General features: G+C 58.7%; 6 protein-coding genes across 6 annotated transcripts; 3 read left to right on the top strand and 3 right to left on the bottom strand.

Moving 5' to 3' along the window:
- Positions 1-4,772: 4,772 nt before the first annotated feature.
- BCD1 (Box C/D snoRNA accumulation) lies at positions 4,773-6,165 on the bottom strand (the record flags this gene model as incomplete). The annotated part of the gene is made up of 3 exons (XM_066776297.1): positions 4,773-5,601; positions 5,664-5,927; positions 6,125-6,165. The coding sequence occupies 3 exons, from the start codon at positions 6,163-6,165 to the stop codon at positions 4,773-4,775; spliced, it is 1,134 nt and encodes a 377-aa protein (XP_066634178.1).
- Positions 6,166-7,700: 1,535 nt separating this feature from the next.
- SLS55_004844 (uncharacterized protein) lies at positions 7,701-10,641 on the top strand (the record flags this gene model as incomplete). Its single annotated transcript, XM_066776296.1, has 2 exons — positions 7,701-8,069; positions 8,203-10,641. The coding sequence occupies 2 exons, from the start codon at positions 7,701-7,703 to the stop codon at positions 10,639-10,641; spliced, it is 2,808 nt and encodes a 935-aa protein (XP_066634177.1).
- Positions 10,642-12,196: 1,555 nt separating this feature from the next.
- SLS55_004843 (uncharacterized protein) lies at positions 12,197-13,032 on the top strand (the record flags this gene model as incomplete). Its single annotated transcript, XM_066776295.1, has 2 exons — positions 12,197-12,677; positions 12,770-13,032. 2 exons carry the CDS (start codon positions 12,197-12,199, stop codon positions 13,030-13,032), a joined length of 744 nt encoding a protein of 247 aa, XP_066634176.1.
- A 1,181-nt stretch (positions 13,033-14,213) lies between these two features.
- On the bottom strand, positions 14,214-17,593 carry SLS55_004842 (uncharacterized protein; the record flags this gene model as incomplete). The annotated part of the gene is made up of 4 exons (XM_066776294.1): positions 14,214-15,530; positions 15,586-17,366; positions 17,422-17,486; positions 17,538-17,593. The coding sequence occupies 4 exons, from the start codon at positions 17,591-17,593 to the stop codon at positions 14,214-14,216; spliced, it is 3,219 nt and encodes a 1,072-aa protein (XP_066634175.1).
- A 1,014-nt stretch (positions 17,594-18,607) lies between these two features.
- Positions 18,608-20,519, bottom strand: SLS55_004841 (uncharacterized protein; the record flags this gene model as incomplete). Its single annotated transcript, XM_066776293.1, has 3 exons — positions 18,608-19,174; positions 19,230-20,293; positions 20,348-20,519. The coding sequence occupies 3 exons, from the start codon at positions 20,517-20,519 to the stop codon at positions 18,608-18,610; spliced, it is 1,803 nt and encodes a 600-aa protein (XP_066634174.1).
- Positions 20,520-20,709: 190 nt separating this feature from the next.
- VMA13 (H(+)-transporting V1 sector ATPase subunit H) lies at positions 20,710-22,292 on the top strand (the record flags this gene model as incomplete). The annotated part of the gene is made up of 3 exons (XM_066776292.1): positions 20,710-21,010; positions 21,088-21,622; positions 21,683-22,292. The coding sequence occupies 3 exons, from the start codon at positions 20,710-20,712 to the stop codon at positions 22,290-22,292; spliced, it is 1,446 nt and encodes a 481-aa protein (XP_066634173.1).
- Between the last annotated feature and the right edge of the window lie 800 nt (positions 22,293-23,092).

Here is a 23,092-nt window from a genome sequence, read left to right as displayed (position 1 = left end):
TAAATTGGCAGTGTAGCGAGAGTTTTCCTTTTTCATTTGCTTTTACCTTCACGACATCCTTTTCACCCGCTCTATTTCTGGTATCCCGTCTCGTCCCACCGGATCCCGCATTTCTGGTGTGGATGAGATGGCTTTTTGGATTGGTTGGAATCAGCGGCCTGGATTGAGAGACCTTCGCGGAACATTTCCTTTGTGTGTACTGTCACTCCTTTCATCGAAGAGAGAGAAATACCCCGTCAAGAGATATATCTTCTTGAAACGGCAGATGCACCGATCGAGAATGTATGGGCGAGAAAGGGAAATGATTTGAGCTTTGTTTGTTTGGGAGGCTTGCGATGCTTGCTCTGATCTGCTTTTGGACTTGTCTACCTTGCTTAATTGCTCCCTCATTGGTTCGTTTTCTCTTTTTTGCCCGCAACGATCGACTCTGGAGACGCACCAAACAACACTTTAGTCTCGCTAGAGTATTGCCCGCTGCTGACCGCTTCGCCCTTGCGTTGCGCATTGCTGCTCGTTAGTTTTTCCCTTTTGTTGCGTTTATTACCTGCTGAGTGTCTTCTGTCTGCTACATACCCCTCGAGCACCTTAGATAGCGGTAGTTGCCCTCGTTTTTTTTTTTTTTTTTCACAACGTAGATAATGCAAGTGACCCTTGCTGATCGTTGAAGTCCTTCCTCCCTTACTCGATGTGACATGTCATGAGCGTGTGCGTATCGACACCGACGTGCAGTCCTTAATTTCGTCCAAGTTGTCAGGACTGACTACCGGTGCTGGAACTGTTTTCGTCACCAAGAGCATCCATGGCGGGATGTTGATGATGCATAGTATAGCCCTGCTATAGAGCTATAAGACGATCATTTAGCGCTTCTTCTCTCGCCTCGGTTTCGTCTCTTGCATACAATAGTGCCGCCCCCCCGCACGCCAAAATCACCCCACAGGTACCCACAAATCGGCCAGTCTCGTCTTGCGTGTGCCTGACTAGTCGGGTGGTTAGTCGCTTCGTCATCGTTTGCGCGTGCGTGACCACATCCGCCGACGGCTGCCGTTCGTACGTAGAGTCATGGTGGTGGTGAAGTCCGACGTGCTATTGCATGACTTGCGGTGTATAGCGCGCTTTTGTTAGATTGTCATCACGTATCGTGTCTGTTCCTTTTTTTTTTTTCTCTTCCCTTTTTTCATCTCTTTACGGGCGCTGCGCGATTCGTGTGGGAGTGTAGGATTCATCCGCGCCTCCTCCCGACATACGGATCGGACAAAGGGGCTGATTGGATAGGGAGAGGTTTTACCCGAGGGCTTGCGGTTCTGGCGGGCTGGTAGTTTGGGTGGGTGGGGCGGAAGGAGAAGGGGAGGGGGGGGACACCGATAATGCGGGGAGGGAGGGAGGGAGGGAGGGAGAAGGGAAGGAGGGGAGGCAAGAGCTATAATTGCGATGTGTAGATGTCATGAGTCGAGCCACATACGGGAACCCACGACTCGAATTCCTGCATGTTGAAATTCGACATCTTCCCCCCGTCATCCAAAAGCGGGAAGCAATAATGATTCAGATTGCGTTTCGGCTCGGTTAAGTGGCTGGCTGGCGCGCTCCCATCCTCCCCTTCGTCCTGGAGATGCCTCCGCCCCGGGGCTGGGCGAAACGTACATGTGTACGACGGGCAATAAAAACGAAGGCGAATTAATTGTGCGTGCGCCACCGGAGTAAACCTCCCGCGATCATGCACGAACTCCTCCGAGGTACGATGGTGGCTGCATCTAGCCGCCGCCAAGGCAAGCCACGGTCCCCTCGTCTGGCGACGAATGATTCAAGAAGAACGTGGCGGTTGGCTGGGCATGCCGTTTGTCGGGTAAAGGATGCGGGAAGATAGTCACCTATCCCTGCCCTGTTTCTTAAAGGCAGGGTTCATTCGGCCCCGCTGTCCATGGCGCTAATGAACTACTACTACCTCATTGCTATAGGGACATGATCGAATCAACTCTTTTGTGAGACCGGTCCCACACGTAAGGACTTGTTATTCTGGCATGTGATGGCAGAGCACGACTAAACAGCTATAGCACCTAGCTCATGGGCCGGGTGTGTCAGTAGAAACGACCAATGAGGCGTTATACATGTGAATGATACTATTTAAAGCTATAACACTACATAATAATAGTAGTAATAGACGTCCGGAGGATAGGAAGTATTTCGCGCCCCCGAGCGTACCGGTGTTCATGATTCAAGACTACGGTAGCAGCGACCCAGATCCTCGCACCGTTAGGGTAGCCGTTAGTGTACCCCGATTAGAAGGGAGGACGTGTCAGCGCTACCGTTCAACTACGACTCCTTCCCGTTTGTTTGAGGTGCTCAACCGTCATCCAACGGTACGATCGACGGGTTCGAGGAGATTGCCGTGCCGTGCCGTGCCGTGATCGCGTCAGTGTCGCCTTCTCACTACTGCATGACGCGACGATCACCACGCCTATTACGTGCTTCGTTCGCTCGAAAACACCGTGGATTCTTCGAGATGGTCGGTCGCGGCAGGTTGCCAAGCAGCGAAAGGTACAAGTATTCTAGACGTGTGTAGTACCATGAAGGGCTGCCGAGGCGGGGCCGAAGGCAAGAAATACGGATGATCTTCCAGAATCTCGTCATGGATGAACGAATTTCCCGCCCTGTCAGAGGGAGATGGAGAATACGTAAGGAGCGAGCCGAGTAATGGCCGAAATGGGCACTGGGCGATCGGAGTAGGGCCGAGATGAGGCTGCGATTAGGTAGAGAATAGTACGTAGAAACGGCCGAGCTGAGGAGGATTCGTACAACGGGCGAGTGGCAAGCTGCTAAAAGGGATGCCCCTGCGAGCGCCGCCGTTGTTGTTTGTCTGGATGGCCAACTACCATTAGCCATGGATGCCTAGTCGAACAACGTACTCGTAAGTGCGCCACGCGACGAAAAGTAAGCGTAAACGAGGACTGGTAGTTTCCATAAGGCAACCCGCCGGAGAAGCTATCTCGTGCTGCCGTTATAAGTGTTGCGCACGTGCTTCAGAACGAAGGGAAATCGGCCCCCAATACGTCTTGATGTGCCGAGCATTCTGCACTGGTTGACCGAGAAACGACGACGATCGTGGGACCCAGGGAGGACACGCAGTATTGAAGCTAGAGAGCGAGCACTCAGACAACGGAGTGTTCTGGGGCTGCGGGAGCGCTTGGATCGGTCGGGTGAACCGTCGCCGCGGCTCCGCCAACCACCTGGTACGCTGCTGAGAGATTGGTGCGGTGTGGGGGGACATGGAGATTGATGGAGCCAGGAGCGCTGTTGATGCAAGATGGGTGGGAAATGGTTGAGGTAGGCGTTGGTTAGCGCTGACCGAGATGCGAGGGGTTGGGCTGTGTTGACGTGAACGAAGAGTAGAGCGGCCGCCATCACACGACAGGTCGACATGCATGTTACCCAACGCGGAAGGAGAGACGTCCAGCCATTCTCTGCGAAGCTTTCGAGCGGGGCAGCATACTCCAACTTGTGACAATCCCCTTAGCCGTCTTTGCACTTGGCGCCATGTGTCCTTCCTGTTGGATAACGATACATCGCACGGCTCGTAGCGTGCGTCTTCTCGAATTCAGAGTTTGGGGTTGGAAGGCCTGCCCTTCTTTCGTCTCAGCCAATGAAGCCGGCGGTGCCAGCTACGGGGCAATCGGATGAGGAGCCGAGGCGGATCAGTAAGCTTTGTTCTCTTTTTGCTCTGCTTCCGCGTCAGCTTCGCTCCAAAGACCCGATGCTCTGGCGCGGGTGGCGCTCTGGGTGCAAACGAGGCGACGGCACGGTCAGCATCTTGTTCGTCGACGCAGGAACAGATGAGAAAGGATCGTCTTGTCATGAGACTGCTGGTTTCTTGCCGCAGGATCAAGGCATAATTGATGATGGTTTGGTGGCTCTAATCCTTGCGCTCAATACAGGCCGAAAGGCGTCCACCTCGGCCCGTAAGAGACGAGGAATAGGCAGTTTGAGGCGAGGCCTCAACGGCGGAGGATTCTTAGCCGCAAGTTCTGGAAACATCGCTTCAGGTGGCCTCTGTGCACAGCGCAGTCCGGATTTACTGGGGATATGTCCGCTCCTCCACAAAACGCCACCTCTACCCTCCTATTTCTGTGCTGGGCGCGGACCATGATTGCTTTGCAAACGCGCCGTGGCCCTGGCTTTCGCTCAGTCCGAGGCGTTTGACGCGTAACGGCGGGTTCCTTCGCTTATCGAGACAAGGCACTCCTTCCTCCACTATCACGTACCAGCACGGCGTACGCGAGAACGAGATCCTGCCCGCCGGCTCCTCGCTTGCGACACAGTGGCGAAGCGGGGCGAAACGGGGCAGATCGGTCCGCCAGGTAGATGGAAAAAATAGTGACGGTTCGGACTATCTGCCTCTTTGATGCATCCATGCGTCGATTGAGCAGTGCTGTCGCAATGCGCCCCAGTCCGGGCCGACCACCGCTTGGTAAGAGCGCTGATGTCCGCATCAGTCTGCGGGCATTTTTCGATTTAAGGTTTCCCTTCCCCGTGTCTCAGCCCGGGGTGGGCCTAAAGGGATCGCGTCTCCTACCCTTCTCGCCAGTCCAAGGGTCCATCAAACGGGATCCGACCTTCACGGGAGCGCCGGCCGTCGACAATCTGTCTTGCATGACGTCGTGACACAATGCGCCATACGTCCATGCCATCCCGAACGCTGAGCCATCTATGCGTCGTTTGTTGTTCCAAACTCAGGCCGCTATACTTGCCGAATCCGGTCAGCTACGGCGCTTGCCGCCATCTCACTTACGCGCGTTTAAATCCCTTGCCAGGACCTCGAGCAACTTCTTGTCGTCGACCGGCCCACCGTCTCCGGCACCACTGCTTACGTTGCCGTGTGTCTCATCGCCAGGGTCGTTGCCCCTCCGCACTTTGGCAGCTGTCATCACTTGCCCATCCGGCCCGATAAGCGCCTCGAGCTCTTGTACGTCCTGCTTGGTCTGCCGAATGTAATCCTCTTCGAGCATGAAACCTTCGGGGAGCGGCGCATCCGTGGCTTGGCGTGCTACCACCTTGATGGTTGGGTACTCAAGAACTACCTGTGTGGAAAGCGCAGCTGTGAGAGTGGAGCTCGAATCAAGGGGGATTAGGACGCGGGGCTGTGAGGAGGGAGTATGCGGTTTGAGGAGATAGAAGGAGAAGAGTGGTGTGTGAGTCTGCGGGGCCTGGTCACTGTGCTTTTCGCCTGCAGCTTTGCCTGGCACACTTGCTGCTGTGGACGCTTCTGGCGCCGGTTGAGCAGAGCAGCATTCTTGTTTCGACTGCTCGGCCGAGGTGCTGACGCCGCTTACAACTGCTTGTGTATCGTCAGAAGTAGGCCCAGACGCAGGCTGTCCCAATTTGGAAGGTTGGTGGCTTTCGGCTGCCTGAATTGAGACATGCCCATCTTTGCTATGTTTCGAAGGATTCTGAAGGCCATCACTGCCCTGCTGCGTACGCTTCCTCTTGCGGGACCGCTCTAGCGAAAGCGTGGCATACGAGTCGGTTAATGTCATGTCAGCTTCGGCTTCCTGCAGATCCCGGGAGCCGTCGTCATGCAGCCACTCGACGGACCACCGAACGTGTCCTTTTCTGGCAGGGGTGTCAGTGGGAAAGTTCCGATGACAGTGTTCTGGAAGACAGGGGCTTCCTACTTGGTCATCCGCGTGCGGTTCGTCTTCTGCCTGGTCATGCCAATGGGCGCTCGGTCCACAATGATGCGGTTGCTCTGCAGGTAGCGCTGCAGCTTGGCCTGATCTTGCTCGTACTTCTTATTCTTATGGCTCTGCGCCTCCGCGTTCTCGTCGGCACGCTGCAGACCGCGCTCAATGCCTGTGAGGAAGTTGTAGTCGTGGTCGATGCCGCTGGGCGTAGCAAGCTCGTTGCGCTTGACGAAGGCGGCGGGATCCCTTTTCCCACTGCACTGGGCCCACTGCTGGTGGCGTTTGTAGCACGGAAGGGAGCATGTGCGCACGGAGTCTCGGGGGCAGCGGTATTTTGGGGCGTTGCGGTTGCTGAACACAGGGCAGTGTCAGCAGTGCTCTCTATGTGACACGGCAGATCATTTTCGGCGAGATTGAGGAGGCCGCGACAGGAATTGCAACATGGAGCTTACCAGATGCTGCACAAGTCGCTGAGCAGCGCGTCGTCGGCCATGACTGCGCGGTCTTGGCCGAGTGCTGCAGCGGGGAGCTGGTCGCTGGGGTGCAGAGCCTGGGGGCTGGGCCGGGGCAGGCACTGGTTCGCGCACGGCGCGGAGCTTGGGGAGATTCGCAGGCCAGAGCTGGGGCGGGAGGAGCGACAGGAGATTCCGCGGCCCGGGCAGGCAGCCGATCAGATGTGAGCGCGGGAGGCCGAGTGCGCGAGCAGTGAGATGCAGCTCGGTGAAGCTTAAGCTCGACTGGCGATGACGACGTGCAGGGCAGAGTAGAGTTTGCAGCGGAGTCGGCGGCGGACTTGGGCCAGCACCAGGGTCTCCGCGCGAGCTAGCGCGCCAGCTGGAAAGAGTCGCGCCGATCACCGGCTGCAGCCTCCTCTCGCTTGCTCGATCGCAGCGCTTCGTGTGGAGGCCGGCCTCTGCGCACAGCATGCATATCCCCGTCTCAGCCTGGCTATGCGCGCCATGATGAGCGCCCGCGATGGCCAGCCAGCCGCGCTGCAGAGCTAGGAGCTATCACTTTTCCTGCCCAGCCGCGACCCGCCGGCGCGGCCAGCGTGCGTTTCACCAGCCCGGCTGCGCAGCCGGGGCCGCCAGCCTGCAGAAGAGCCGTTTCTCATCAATCTGGCACTCCAGGCCAAGCCACGCGCAGCAACTCGGCCCCAATCCAGTGAGCTGATGCCAGCCGCGCATCAGGGGCACAGGCCGGCCAGAAGCAGCACATGGCACCCCCATTGGGCACTGCAGCCCCGGCACTAACGGCCATCGCTGAGCGCTAGGGCCCGCAGCAAGCATCGCGCTCGCGCAGCCGTGTGGGCGATATAGCGACTGAGCGCGGCGGAATTAATGGATCGCTGCGGTGCTATGCGCAATGCGCGCGCTTGCTGCGAGCCGAATGCTGAGGCCGCAGGGGACATCCTGCGCGCTGGGGCGGGTGGGTGGCGGAGATGATGGCAAGAGTCTCGGTCGGCTCGCTGCCAGCACCACTGCCGGCCGCTGAGTCGCGCGGGCGCAGGCGCATGCCGCGTCTGAGGCTGCCTCCGCCGAGCTGCCACGCGGGCGGGCACGGTGGCACGTAGCGAGGCGCGAGCAGGTGGAGAGCCCACACGCCCGGACGCCTCAGTCGCGCGGGAGGACGTCTCCCCCCTGCGGGTTGCTCGGCCCAGCAAACGGGCCCAGCGATATCACGTCTCAATTACCGTCGTGCCTAGCGCTGCCCGCGCCGGCCATTAGGAGCCTGCCCAGCGTACCCCCGTCCGCGTACCACAGCTCTCCGTCCCAATATTCCCACGCCTCCCCTCCACTCCTTCTGCTTCCGTCCCTCGCAGTCTTCAGCCAGCGTCCGGAGTCCGGTCCTTCCAATTGCTTGACCACGCCACGTCGAGCGACCGCGCCCTGCCGGCTGCTTGCTCTCCAGCTAGCTGCAACGCCGTCCAGCGCGTCGCCGTCTCTGATATCTCCGCGAGCGCCTCCGGGCCTGCTCAATTAGTACTGCCCGCCATCCGCTCGTCCCTCCGCTTCTCCAGCTTCCACCATGGCGCCCTCGCTCAGCCTGCGTCCTCGCACCCGCGATGCCGACCGGCCGTCGACTGCCCAGGGCGAGAACAGCCTGTTCATCCCCAGCCGGACGTCCTCGCTGCACTCCCGGATCACCCAGCCGCTGCCTTCGCAGCTCACCGTCAAGCCCGGCCAGCGCACCCCCAAAACCCTCACCCATGCCTACATGGTGTGTGGTGTTGGCCGCGAGCCGTCGCAATGGGTCAAGGCGCCGTCCCCGTCCCAGGGAAAAATCCAGCACATGAAGGGCGCGGTTGGCCAGTTCTGGCTTCCCGAGATCCTGGGCAGCAGCCCTAGGCTTGAACAGGACAACGAGATTGCCCGGTCGCTGCACGCTGCTATGCGGGTAAGTCGGTCGCGAATTCTGCACGTACAACAAAATGCTAACAAGCGTCTGACAGGCTTGCTTTCCCCACGATGTGGAAATCTGCACGGGTAAGCAGCAGCCACACTGCGTCCACCACTCGTTTGTTCTCCAGCAAGATTCATCCCACACTCTTTACGGCATTGCTCTTCGCGTCTGGTCTCGCGCCGACGAGAAGAGGGCGGAGACCATCCGGGAGCTGCGCAAGAGGACTGAGAACGACTTCTACGACTCGCCCGATGAGACCTACTGGATTCCCTACTGCCTGAGCTTCCTCTCGAGATACCCGCTTTACAACCTTCTCGGCGACTACCTCCGCGGCATGTGGATCCACTGGAACAAGGCCACCAACCTCTTCCACGCCGAGGAGGTCTCGCGCATCCTCAGTTTCCCCGCTCCCCGGCTCAACGATCTCGTCCGCATCGACATGAAGGATTACGCTCTTTGCTACCAGTTCCCGTCTTCCCCGACTGGCTTCCAGAACTTCGCCATGTGGCCCCTCTTCACGTGTCTCTCCATCCCGAACATCGTTGGCGTGGTTGAAGCCGCTGTTTCGCCGACCAGGCGCATCATTTTTGTCAGTCACTATCCGGCCATGCTCACTGTTGCTGCCGAGACCATTCGCTACATGGTCCGTGTCTACGAGTGGAGCGGCCTGTACGTCCCCGTCATCCACGCCCGTCACGCAAAGAGTTTGGTCGAGGAGCCTGGTCCGTACATTCTGGGTGTCACTGCCGAGTGCCGCACTCTCTTTACCGCTCCGAACGACGCTCTGGTCATCGACCTGGACCGCAACTTTGTCCTTACCTCGAACCCCCCTAGCACTCTTACTCAGGGTCAGAGGAGTAAGATGATTAATCGCCTGACCCAGGCCATGAGTGGCGAGGTGGCGCCATCTGGCGTTCCCCAACACCTACGCTCCGCCTACGGAGGCGGTAAGCTGGTCCCGGCCGGTCAGATCATTGTCATGCGTGGTGAGGTCGAGAGCATCCAGGACCCCGAGTGGTGGAACCAGGACGCCGTCATGGGCGTCATGGACCACATGTGCGAGAAATTAGTAAGCCACGCGTTTTCCGATTCCAAGATTCGATCTAACTGGCAGATGAAGGGCCGTAACACCGGCGTCAAGGCTATCTTCGGCGGTTCGCAGAAGAAGCCTTTGATGACCAAGGTATCGATGAGACACCTCAACGAAATCGTCCGCGAGCGCAACCAGTACTCGCGTGACGCCATGGAGGCATGGCAGGATTTCATCAACCTCAAGGGCAGAATGGACACCGAGTTGACCAAGGTGTCTAAGAGGAACAACTTCCTCGTTGAGGAGCTTGAGAGCTGGAAGCAACAGTTCCTCAAGTTCCAGACTTTCGCCGAGCAGCTCACCAAGGAGACGTCCGAGCTCAAGGTCAAGATCGAGAACCACAAGCGCGAGAACCGCCGCCTCACGAACCTTATCGACCAGCAGAAGGATGATGCCGCCAGACTCACCGTCCGCCTTTCTGGCACCGAGAAGCAGCGTGACGACGCCCTCGAGGCTCTCGTCCTGCAGCAGGAGATTGCCGAGGAGCTGGAGCGCGAGAGAAAGCGCAACCGGAAGGAGCTCCAGGGGCTCGAAGTCGACAACTCCAAGCTCATGCGCCAGAGAGACGAGGCTCAGCGCGTCGTGCTACACCTGCGCGCCCTCATCGATGGCCAATCGCACCACATGCAGCACATTGTCAAGTCGCTCACGTCGGATCCTGAGATCAGCGACTACATCGAGGCCGGTTTCGAAGATGCGCGCGAGGAGTTCGATGGCAACGAGCAGAACGAGAAGGACGGCTCCGACACCGGCACCATCCGTGGCGTCGATTCTCGGGCCTCCTCACGTGCGTCTCGCCGGGTTAGTAGCCGCTTCGGCGAGGCGCCCGTGGAGGAGAGCCGCACTCCGGTGTCACGCAAGCGTATCTCCACGCTCAGTATGGCTGATGTTGCCGACAGGCACCTGCGCGACAAGACCGACGCCATTGCCTACATCATCAAGAACATCTCCGAGCAGTGTGAGGCTGCGGTCCAAGGCCTGCACCTCGCGCAGGCCGCCGACAGCGACGAAGGCAGCAACCACAGCCGCCAGAAGTCTCTTGCTGGTTCCGAGGATGGCACTGTCGACGGGCACGGGGATGCCACGACCAACGGTAGCGAGATGGGGGACGAGGAGTCGAGCTACCTGCGTCCCAGCAACAGGCACTCGAGCATCCCGCCTACGCCGGATCTCGTGCACAACAGGTCAAGCACATCGATGTCGATGGCATCGGCGGCGACGACACCCGACAGGCGCAGCCTGCAGCAGTACAGGAACGACGACGTCCCCGACGTTCCAACCAAGATAATGGAGGCGGACGATGAATCTTTCGACAACCGGGAGTCCTTTCGGGACTCCCGGGATTCATTTCGTGACTTTCGTGACAACAACGCCGGAAAAGCGGAGATCACTCACCACATCGCGCCGGTCTCTAAATATGCGCACAACATTCGACGGTCGTCGACTGGCCGGCCTATCACTGGTGGAACAAGTTAAGCGCGAGTCGATGGACCAGGACAAGGCAAAGTCGCTCCAGGAACAGCTGAACGAAAAGTTGCGCGAGGCTGGCGTGCTGGACGACGTGGAGGAGGACCGAGCTGGCGAGAGCTGGTTCGAGTGCGAGGAAAATACCGAATGAAAAAGCAAGAGGTGGAGGATGTTGAGCAGAGACGAAGCAAATACCCAATCACGTTAGCAATTCTGGTTTCTCCGGGTGGTCTTTTTTCCTTTATATTTCCCACTACTTCCATTCCGAAGGAGTTGTGTTTTCCCTTCTTTTCTCGTTTCTCGCACCCGCCACTTTGCAATGGCGGCGTCGTGTCTATTTGGCCATAGTACCTTTTATCTGCTCTGTCTTTTTTTTTCTTTTTTTTTTTTGGACGGAAACACCCCCTCACGCGCTACTGTTGGCTGTCTGATATCTCATGGCCGCACACGGACTCTCGTTTCGCAACACCCCCAGCACCTTTCTTCTTCCCATGCGGGCGCCGACTCTGCCGTGCGGGAGCGGTTTGCCAGGCAGTGCGACAAGACTACGGGGCGACGCTTGTAAGGCAAAGGTCGACTTCGAATGTTAACCGCTTTTTCGTTCACTATCGTTTTTAAAACATCGCCGTGCTCGACACGCGAACTCACGCCGCGCCGCCACCGCGCAGAATTTCTCATTTTCCCCCGGCCTCGGCCTCGATATAGTCGGTTGATACGACGACACCAGATACTGTATAAGGTACATATAAGCACACTGTACATAGCATAGTCCAACCGACAGCTTGGCTCACGGCCTCAAGTCTCTCTTGATTCTCGTATGTCACGATCGCCCCCTGTAGTTTCACTTTTCTTTTATCGATATACTTTTTCCCTTGTTTCACAAGCGGACCCTGGGGCCTGCCAGGATGCGGTGACGAATTGCGTGATGCCGAGCTGCCGGCGCGGCGGAGGAGCGAGGGGAACACACGGGGCGATGAAACGATGCCGGTCGCTGCTGTTGCCTGATGCGGCCGGCTTGGTAAGGTTATATATAGGCTTAGCTGCAGCAGAGGGCATGGTGGCGCCCGTCAAGCGCCTGCAGTGTGTGCCGGCGCCCGTTTGGGGCTAGACCTGGGCAGAAACGAGCCTGGTGTGGCGGGCACGATCGCCAGGTACGGGCTGGGGCTGGACTTGGGGCGCAGGGCGCAATACGAGCTCAAGGCTGCTGTCTCGCCATCGCTCAACTCAAACGCCTGCTTTCTTTTCTTCCTTCCTTCCCTAATACCCTATCATCGCGCCGACTTGAGCACGCTACGCGGAGGATGTACCCGCACGGTCTGAGCGTTGTCGCCGTTATAACTGCCTGACGGCGCTGTCTGGCGTTAGCTTCTGCTGGTCTTACTGTGGCTCACATCTCACCGTACACTTCTCCTCAGTTTTTGCTTTTGCTCGTTGCTTTTTTCCACTTCATTACAAAGCCTTCCTCCATAATCACTATTACCGCCCTTTTGGCACAGCACGTAATTGGTGGTCAAACCACCCACCCACAGCACACATCATCAACACCGCCTTGCCCGCTCGTGCCATGTGGATCTCCCGACCAGTCCCCACACCCCGCTCCTCCCCCCTCGCGCTCCTCTCTCTCCTCCTCCTTTCCACCCACATCCTCCGCGCCGTGCGAGCCGACGACGATGACGACAACGATGACGACCAGCCCGTCCTCAAGGACAACTCGGCCAACTGCACGTGCTACACGCTCGACTCGGGCACGAGCGACGACATGTCGGAGAGCGAGCCGCACTACTTCACCTACCACCGCTTCTGGGACTTCCGCTCGCTGGCGACGTCGGCGGGCCAGTACTCGGCCAAGGGCAGCGACGGCGGCGACGCGCCCGACCCCGTGACCGACGACGAGGACGAGGGGCTGGAGACGGTGGCGGCCGAGGACGCCGCGTACCTGAACGGCTCGGCGTGGAATCGGGATTGGGGCATCCAGGACTGGGGCAAGCCGGCGACGGAGGACTTTCCGGTGCGGATGCAGAATAGTGCGAGGAACGTGTATATTTGTGAGTGGCTTACTTCCTCTTTCCGCCCGCTCTTCATGGGAAAAGAAATGCAAGTGACCAACCACACAAAAACTACTAACACACCTAACCAGCACAAACCAACGCCAGCGACACGGGCAACCCGGACATCGAATTCCCCACCTACCTCACCCTCCGCACCGTCCGCCTCGACGACTTCCAGTCCGCGGCCGAGGTCGAGAACATGCAGAAGAACGTCATGCACGCCTCGCTCCGCATGCGCGCGCGCGTCGTCGGCGACGCCGGCGCCGTCGCCGGCTTCTTCACCTTCTTCGACGACGACAACGAGAGCGACATCGAGATCCTGACGGACGACCCGGACGCCGTGATCCGGTAAGAGAAAACATCACCACCTACCCATCACTCGACCTCTCTCCCCCTCTCCCAAACGACGAGGAAAACTAACAGGAGAAAAAAAAAAGCTACACCAACCAACCCGCCCTCGACACATCCGGCGACGAAGTGCCGCAAGCCTCGCTCAAAGTCGCGCAGCTGCCGTCGTGGCGCGACTGGCACGAGCACCGCATCGACTGGCTGCCGGAGAGCGACGGAAGCAGCACGAGGTCGAACTGGTACCTCGACGGCGAGCTGCGCGCGACCAACACGTACAGCGTGCCGCGCGAGCCGTCGTACCTCGTGCTCAACATGTGGTCCGACGGCGGCGAGTGGAGCGGCAACATGAGCGTCGGCGGGGCCGCCGAGCTGCAGGTGCAGTGGGTCGAGATGGTCTTCAACACGAGCGGGCCGGTCGGTGGGCCGAATGCTGGGACTGATGATGAGGAGAAGAAGAGGAAGGTGAGGAAGAGGGGGGGTGGTGGCGGTGGTCTTGGGACGGGCGAGGGAGGAGGGGAGAGCGGGGCGGTTTTTGATGGGAGCGATGGCGGGCTGGGAGGTTGGTTGTGGAAGAGGATGCAGGTGGCTGGGGATGGCGGGAGGGCGGTGGAGAAGAAGAAGACGACGAGCGTGTTGGGGAAGAGGAAGGAGAAGCGTTGCGACGTCGTCTGTAGGGTGGACGGCGTCAATGTGACCGGGTTCCCCGAGATCGCACACGTGTCCGGTGCGTCGGCGGGGCTGGTGCCGGGTGTGACGGGGTGGGTGTTGGTGGTGTTCGTTGGTCTGGTCACGGTGGTGGTGGGGATATGATGATGCCCCGGGTTGGAGTTAATAAGTCTCGGTCGACTCTTTTTTCATTTGCATAGCGATGCGATGTGTTTATGCCCTCAAGGATGCATGGTACGTGCATGTATAGTAAGGAGATAAAAAGAAAGGAATAATGTGGATTCTTACCGTCAATTATATCAAGCAAAGTCCGGCATGCAGATGCGGTGAACCTGATCGAGACTTCTAGACATACTCCTTGGATTCCTAAACATGATAAATCTATATAGAGGAGCGACTTAAAAGATCGCTACAAACCGGCCGTTAGAAAAAGAAACAGACAACCCCGTCCTCAAGGGGCAGAATGAAAATGAAAAAGTTCCGAGGAAACTACCAACGCACCCCCATCCCCGTCTGCATCTAAGCAAACACATCCGTCGCAAACCGGTCGTTCCTGATTCCCTCGAACCACTTCTCCACCTTCTCCATGTTCGTGTCGTTGCCCAACTCCAGCTGCCTCTCGAGCGAGATCTCGCAGCACGCCTTGCTGACAGCCTGCCCGACGGCGGCGCTACCACAGACGAAAACCTTGGCGCCCGCATCGAACAACTCGACGACATCTTTGCGGTCCTTCCACAGGCGCTCTTGGACGTATCCGCAGCCGTCGCTCTGGTCCTTGGCGCGGCTGTACGCGCGGCGCACCTGCACGACGCCCTTGGCCTCCCACTCGTCGAAGAGCTCCCTGTAGAGATCATCCTTGCCGGGCGCGCGGCAGCCGTAGAAGAGGAGCGCGGGGGCGAGTTTGCGACCCGCGGCGACCTGCGCCGCGCGCTCCTGGATGAAGCCGCGGAAGGGCGCGAGACCCGTGCCGGCAGCGACCATGATGATGGGCGTCACCTCCGGGTCGGCGGGGAGGCGGAAGGCTTGCGAAGACGGGCGGATGCTGACGTGCAGGGCGTCGCCGGCGTCGAGGTGAGAGAGGTACGAAGACGCGACACCGATGTGGCGGTGTTGGTCCGGCGCCGCGAGCGACGGTTGGTCGAGAACGGCGTAGGTCAGTGTGACGCAACTCGGGCTAGACAGCGGCGACGAGGAGATTGAGTACTGGCGGACTCGCATCGGCGGCTGGAGCTGGAGGAAGGAAGGGAGCGGAAGCATGATGGAGGGGAAACGCTCGAGGATGTCGAGGACGGAAAGGCGCTTGGCGGTGACTTCGGCGTCGAAGTCGTCGCCGGCAAGCTTTGTCAGGGCGGCGATGGCTTCTTCGTCCTTGGTCGCTCCGATGAGGGTGGTGACGGTGCGCTTGCTGGCGGGCTGCGCGAGCTCGACGTACGCTCCGAAGAGATCGGCGGCCGAAACAGGCATGCCCGTGGGCAACGTTGTAGGACCCGCCGTCGAGATGGTGACCATGCTGTCCCAGGCAAGACCAAAATAACGCATCGCACGGGCAACGTTCTCCTTCGGGTTGAGCGGCAAGATGGCAAGATAGTCGCCAACCGAGTACGTCATGTCTGAGGGAAGCCGGATCTCGATGTGACGCTTTTCGGGCACGTCGGGCGTAGTAAGGACCTTGGCCTCGACGACGCGGGCCTCCTTGACTTCCTGCTTCAAAAGTGATGCGCGGGGGGCAGAGACTTGAACCTCAAGCTGCTCGAAAAGCGGGGCGTCGGTGTTTCCGGCTGCGTTGAACTTCTCCTTCATTGCCGGCCAGAACTGCTCATCCTCCCATTTCTCGAACTACAGAAGCACTCGTCAGTAAAGAGGATCAAAGACTTCAGGTCGGTGCACCTACGTCAGAAAAGATGTCACCATGGCCAGCATCAGCCGTGCCGAAAGGAGCAACGCGCTTCGCACCACGCTCTTCAAGAACCTTGTCCACAAAGGTAGGGATGCGATGGAAAGTGGCAGCCCAGTCATGGTGGCCGCATCCGAAGACGGTATAGTTCACACCATCGAGCTCGTTGCCCTTCAGAACCTCCATCCAGGCAACAAAGTGGGCCGCGTTATCAGCCGGTTGGCCCTCATACGAAGCCGTGACGATTGCAACAGGCTGGTCCTTGGGCAGGTTATCCTTCGCGGAATCCAACGAGTCGACTGTTGCGACGCGGAAGCCGTGGGCGGCGGCATCACTGGCAAGTCTGCGAGCAAGCGCCTCGCAGGTGCCCGTGTTGGAGCCGTAGAAAACGGAGAATGGAATACCATTCTTGGACTCGGCCTGCTTGCTAGGGAGGGCAGCTTCGGAAGTGGCATGCTCTTTGGTGGCGCCGGCAGCCAGCTGGTGCTCAAGTGTGGTGGGGTTGCGGCCATTGCGCAAGATGGCACGCATGCGGAAGTCCTTTGGCTTGATGGTGAGAGACTGCTTGAAGCTGAGCGAGTAGGACGGATCCTCAGCGACGAAGTTGAAGTTCTGGAGCAGAATAGCCACGACCAGGACTGCTTCCTGCCAGGCGAACGGCCTGCCAATACAAGCACGCATGCCGTTACCGAAAGGCTTCCAGGAATTGGGGAACTCCTTCTGAATTCTGTTGAAGTTGTCGTCCAGCATCCTATCCGGGTTCCACTGCTCCGCATCTTCACCCCAGACCTTGGGGTCACGGTGGAGGGTATGAAGCAAGAGGTTGACAGGCTCACCGGCCGGGATGCGGTACTTGCCACCGATGACTTCGTCCTTTCCTGGCGACACGGTGATCATGGGCGCTGTAGGGTTCAGGCGCAGGGCCTCACGGAGGGCAGCGTTGATGTAGGGCAACTTGGTGATGTGCTCGACGGTGATGGGACCCTGACCAATGACGGTGTCGACCTCCTGCTGGGCCTTGGCGTAAGACTGGGGGTTCTTGAGGAGGTAGTGGAAGGTGAAGGAGAGCATGCCAGAGGTGGTCTCGTGGCCGGCAATGAGGAAAGTGATCATGTTGTCGATGATGCTGGTATCGTTAAGACCTTCGCCGGTCTTGGGATCGCGGCCGTCGAGCATGTAGTTCAACAAATCCTTCTTCGCGGTTGGGTTCTTCCGCCGCGCATCAATGACTTCCTGGCCGGTCTTTTGGAGAATGGAGATGTCGGCATCGTACTTGTACTGAGCGGCGCGGTAGAAGGGCTCGGCAATGGTGGGTCGCCTTGACCGGTTGCCCGACTCGATGAGGAAGTCGACCATGGCTTGGACGAAGGGGTGCATCTCGGCGGAGTAGAAGGAGTTGAAGCGGTAGTCCATGGCGCACAGGGCCAAAGTGTCTAGGGTCAGCCTTGTGAAGTCCTCGGTGACCTCGATGAGGTGATTGGGCCCGTGCCTCGCGAACTTCAGGACCAGCTGGCTCGCAATGTCGTGCATCTCGTCGAACATTCCGCGGATGGAGAGCGGGCCAAAGGCCGGGATGAGGATGCGGTGGGCAATGCCCCAGTTCTTCTCGTGCGGCCCGTAGGCGGTAAACAGGCCGTCGTGGATGCCGTTGCGGACCTGCTCCAGACCGGCGGCCACCTTCTTCATAAATCTCTTCTCATCGCAGACCTCATTGACCAATGCTTGGCTGCTCACGACGATGCGTGGTTGGCCGGCAAGGACATATCTGAAGATAGAGCCTAGAGTACGTATTAGCTCTACGCCGCCAGAGGTGAGGGCTGATGTTCTGCGGACCGTAGGTCTCGGCCATGTGAATGATGGAGCCAAGAGGGTAGGCGGCGTCGAAATCATTCATGTTGCTGCAGAATCGTCAGTACTCGCGGGCAGCAGAGGGCGTTGGCGGGACAGACCCAATGATTGGCAGGCCAGGGACCTGGGGGATGGGGACTTCGTTGGAGTCGGCCATGTTGTCTGGAGTGGATGTGGAAAGAAGAGAAAAGTTCTCTGCTAGATTAAAGTAAGAAAGCATCTTGCCGGGCAGCCAACGCGGGGTTATATAAAGGACGCGGGTGGAAGTGTAGATGCACGAACGCCACGCAGCGAGAAACAACACGGGGTGGATGATACGACCGGCCGCCGGGTGCGCGGATTTCGAGAAGCTCGGCTGGGGCTCGCACGCAGGACAGGGAGGAGCAGCAAAGGCAGGCCTACCTACGGCCGCTAAGCGTCACGAAAGGGTTACGGCCGGGCAGCGGCGAGGGCTCGAGACAGCGGGTGCACGGACGCAAGATACAGCGGGCAGCCACGCGGGATCCACAGCGGTCGCGTCGTCGTCAATGCGCTGATCGGGAGCAGGGTGGAGGTGGTGAGAAGGCTGAGGCTGGCACATCGCAGCTGAGCTCATTGGTGCCACTGTGCTGCTGCTGGTCGTACCTCCTACCAATCGGAGCCGCGGCGCCGGAGAGGCTGAGGAGTGACCGCTTCTTGCTGAGTAGCCTCGTCGATCCAGTATCCACAGAAGAGCGTCGGTCGAGCTGCAGAAAGCGGCTGCGCTGCGAAGAGCCGAGGCTGCGTGTCAATCATCGTGGTTCTGGCCTCTTTCGTCCGTAATGCATTGCGCGGACGTGCGGTCGCCATAAGTCGTGGCCATATCTCCGGCGAGAATGGCGGGCTCGGAAGCCAGGACATAAGCGCGCAACCACATGGCTCGGCATGCCGTGTCGACAAGACAAAACTCGGCATCGCCTCGATGACGAGCGGGCGCAGCTGCGCGCTGCCGCTGCCAATGAACGCGCCGCCAATGCGTATAAGCGTCTTTGTCATCCCTGGCTTCGGCCGACCCTCGTGCGCTTGTCCGCTTCGGGTGCGAGATGCGACCGTAGGGCTGCGCGCCACTCCCGCTACCCAACCTCAACACTGAACATTACCCCGTCTCCGCCTGCCAAAATATCGCTAAGCAGCTCGATTCCCACCTCCCGCTCTATTTGACTTCGACCCGCACCCGCGCCTCCATCCCCTCGACCCACGTCCCCACCATCTTCGTCCCCGCAACCCATTCCACCTCTCGAACCACCGACCCTTCGCCCGCCTTGCCATCCTCCTCGTCGCTCGACTCCCATTCTTCAATCTCCACTGCGCCCTCCTCTCCCACCGGTACCCAGTCGCCTGTCTCCCAGAACAGTCGCAGGTCCAGGGGCGACATCGCGAGCCGCTTACCCACTACTCCAAGCATACTATAAACCGTGAAGCTGCGGGGCAGTTCGGCGCTGAATTCCTCGACCGCCTTCCCCTTGCCCTCGAGCTTCGCCTTCACCGAGCTTCCAGGGTAGAAGGTAAAGTTGATCAACCGAGCTGCGAGAGAGTTGGGTTTCACCGCATCGGCATCCAACCGGACGATCGTAGGCTCGCCGTATTCAGCACACAGCTCAGAGTATCGTCGATGTGTAGCCGTAACCTTTGACTCTTGGCCCTCGGGTACATTGGACAGCTCGGCACCAATTTGAGAAAGGTAGTACGTTTCCGCATTGAGCCGTTCTTTTGCGGAAATCTGGCGGCCAGCTGTCAGCCACTAACGTCAATTGAAATGATCGGGGGGAGACTACCGTGCTGAAGTTCATGATCTTGAGGTTGCCCAAACGCGCTATGGTTAGCATGTAGCCATCATCCGCCGTCAGGGGCTTCCCATCAACAGCTTGTAGGCCGTGGTAAAGAGGGTTGCTCGAGATCCGAAGGGACGTGAGGCCCGGGAAGACGGAAGGAAGGCTGTCGATGAAACCCCAATCCTCAATAGAGTTATGTACGAGATCGATTTCTGACACGCTGTCTGAAAATACGAGTGGCTCCTCGCCCGCCAAGTGGGGGTCGCGAATCGCCGAAATCAAGTTGTTCTTCAGCTTCAGTGATCGGAGATTGGGCAGCTTCGTCAGGCACCGGAGATCATCCAACGAGCGGAAGTAGTTTTTCTCCAGAATGAGCTCAGTTATGGTTGATGGCAGCTGGGTCTGCCCCAGCTTGTCGTATGCATTGCTGTTGAGGGTCAAGGTTGTCAGGGCTGGGAATGCGGAGCATATGCCTGTCACGTCCTCCCAGCTCAGCAGAGTATCCTCGAAACTCAGGGTTGAGACTTGAGTGAAAGCGGACAATAGATAGCCATCGAGTCGGAGGTCCCTAAGTCGGGTGCCGTCCACCTTTAGCCGCCTGAGGTTCTCGAGCTGAACGCATATCGATGCCACCTCTCTCCACTCCTCGAACAGGTTCCGGCTGAGGTCCAGTTCCTGGATGCTCGGAGATGCATCCTTGACGTCCGTGAGCTTTTCAACGGTGATCTCGGCAGCGTGTTCGAAAAGCTTAGAAAAAGGTCTTTCCATGCACATGCCATCGAGGAGCACGATGCGGAGTTCCTTCAGGTTTGCAAGCTTCTTCCGAATCTTGTCGAAGCCCACTTCCTCAGCCTCCTTGCCGCTAATCATGATGACCTTGCCAGACGAGTTCACCGGCACGTTATCGGGAGCCTTTCCAAAGACAACAATGTCAATGTTTGAGACACTCGGGTCTTCGACGGGCTCGGAGGCGTATTTCTGCTTCAGGGCTTCGACGTAGGACAGCGGCGGATCAGACGGGCGATTGGGCCGCACGAAGGAGCCGGCAGTCGGGTGTTTTCTCAGGCCTACCTAATGCAAAAGCCGTCAGACTAGCTTGTGCAAGCGCAGGGGTGTCATACATTCAAAGTACCTCACGCCGGCGTGCGAGCCATCGTGTTTCCCACGCGTCGGGTCGTCCCACTCAACGCCCAGCCACTCGCCCTGGGTGCCTTGCACCTGGCCGACATAGCGCACGGTGCAGAGGTCGCGGTTGAATGACAGGCGCTTGCCAGGGTGGAAAGCGACAGCCATGGCGTGGCGGGGGGTGGTGGAAGGAGGGGTGGAGGTACGGGAGCTGAGCTGTTGCAGGGATTCGTCATTGTGCACGCGCGCGTGGAGCTCCGGCGGGCAACTCCAACCCAAGAAGCACCAAGCTGCCCATCGCCAACGCCCATCCTCCCCCACCACTGCCTCCGCCTCGCACCTCATGCCCGCCGCCGCCATGTCGCTCGACCCGCCCACCTACATCCTCTCGCTGCAGAACAACATCCGCACCCGCCCCATCTCGTGGGAGGGCGCCGTGCGCGCCAAGACCATCACCGACCAGGACCTCAAGAAGATCAAGTCGATTGACAAGGTCCGGAAAGAGCAGCGCAAGCAAGCCATCGAGCAGGACTCGCAGAGCTTTGTTGCTCTGCTGCTCGGCAGCGATGACTCGCAGGACATCTTCCAGGCCGCGCAGAAGGGCAAGCGTCAGGACATTATCCAGTACATGCTGGTGCTCGCCGGCGACCTCTTGGAAGGTGCGCTGCCTCCCAGCCCTTCGTTGCCGCCTTTGCATCATGCCATTCTTGCTCGGATGCTGACGTGCCGCCCTCAGACATCCCGTCGTTCCTCACCGCCTTGACGCAGCACTCGCAGCCGTTCGCGCCCTTCCTGCCGTTGCTGAAGCAATCGACCAATCCCGAGGACCCCATCCCGCTTCTGGCATCAGCCGTCCTCACCGCTCTGATATCCGAGTCCCTGGTCTCGAACCCCAAGCAGTCTGCACAGGTCGAGGAGGCCCTGCCGCAGCTGTACACCTACCTGGCGACCTTGGCAAAGAGCTCCGATGCCGGTCTCCAGGACATTGCCGTGCAGGAGTACTCGGCGTTGCTGAGAACCTCCAAGGCGAGATCGCTGTTCTGGAGGCAGAGGAAAGAGACGCTGAGCCCCCTGGTTGACATTCTCAGACTGGCGGCAGGCAACGTGAAGGACACTGACTCAACTGTGTACGGGAGCACGACTGGTAGCGTCCGCAGCGTCGCCGACGTTGGCCTGGCTGGAGGCGTCGGTCTCCAGCTCCTGTACCACGTTCTTCTTGTGGTATGGCAGCTGAGTTTTGAAGCCAAGCTCGTGGCTGATGGCCTGGACGAGTAAGTTGCACCGCTTCTGCCATCATTTCCGTGCTATGTATGCTCACAATGCCTCTGCAGGGAACATGACCTCGTCACTCTGTACGCGCAGCTCCTGCGCGCCTCACCCAAGGAGAAGACCACCCGCCTTCTCCTGTCCACGCTTCGCAACCTTTTCAGCGCGCGCCCGGACTCGCTACTGCCGGCGGCGACGCTGGCCAAGCTGCCCCAGCACCTGCAGGCGCTGCAGTCGCGCCACCTGACGGACGAGGACCTACTGGAGGACCTGACGACGCTCAAGGACATGCTCGAGGAGTACACCAAGACACAGACGACGTTCGACCAGTACGCGGGCGAGGTGCACTCGGGCCACCTGCGCTGGTCGCCGCCGCACCGCAACCCGACCTTCTGGCGCGAGAACGCGCGGCGCATCGTCGAGGAAGGCAACGCGGATCTCCCGCGCAAGCTCGCCGAGATCTTGGCCAAGCCGTGGGAGCAGGACAAGCAGGTGCTTGCCGTCGGCTGCAACGATGTTGCTTGCCTCATCCGCGAGGTGCCCGAGAAGAGACCCACGCTCGAGAAGATCGGCCTCAAGGCCCGCGTCATGGAGCTCATGGCCGACAAGGACGAGACGGTCAGGTGGGAGAGCTTGAGGGCGGTTGGCGAGTGGTTGAGGTATAGCTTTGACTAAACGATTGCCACGCAACGTCTGCAGATGAGAGAGCATTTTGGCTCAGAATCGCAGCGGGGCTGTAGAAGATGGGCATGCGTATAGCAAGGGAATAGGATGCGGGGTTTGTTACGAATCAATTTTACTTTTTTGTTGTTCTCTTTTCTCTGGTTTTGCTGGTCATGGCTGTCTCTTTGTAGATGGGTCGGAATGCTGTTCATGCTTGTAGCAAAATCCAATGCATTTAGAAGACGAGAGCCGGTGAATTGCTACCAGCACAGATGATATGTTGAGGTAAAGGAATCTTCAAGGGTTAACAGTGGAAAAAGCGAAGATACAGATATCGTTGGAAATACCAAATCCAAAGCGGCCAAGCAAGGTTCTGATGAGCCTCACGGAGAGTGTGGTAAATCTCGCCTTCTTGCTACGTACTAATGCAAGTCGGTCAGGGTGTCGAAATCCAGTTCTTTTCATTGCAGAGAATGAATACCCTGGAGGAATAGTGTCGCAGGTTATACATCCGCACACAGATTAAGCACTTTTGCTCCACAAAGAACAACAGCATCATGTCCACCATGCTCCAGGATCGAACCAAAGAGCAGCAAAACTTCAACTCGCAAGGCAATGAACAAAGTTGCGGCAGTCGGCTCGTTGGCTTGGTACAACCGCTATGTCTTAAGAAAGAACGCCATGACGAGATGCAAGCAGAACTGGGGCCCTGATTCCTTCAAGGCCTTCTAAGACTACGGCCTCGCGATGGCAGGTCTAAGCTCCATCTTCTGGTTGTCGGAGTTATCTACCCAGCAATGGGCAATGGGTGG

Source organism: Diplodia seriata (genome assembly GCF_021436955.1).
Source record: "Diplodia seriata strain FDS-637 chromosome Unknown scaffold_4, whole genome shotgun sequence".
Taxonomy (NCBI): Eukaryota; Fungi; Ascomycota; class Dothideomycetes; order Botryosphaeriales; family Botryosphaeriaceae; genus Diplodia; species Diplodia seriata.
Note: the sequence above shows the minus strand (reverse complement) of the source record. Positions and strands in the feature narration are given on the sequence as shown.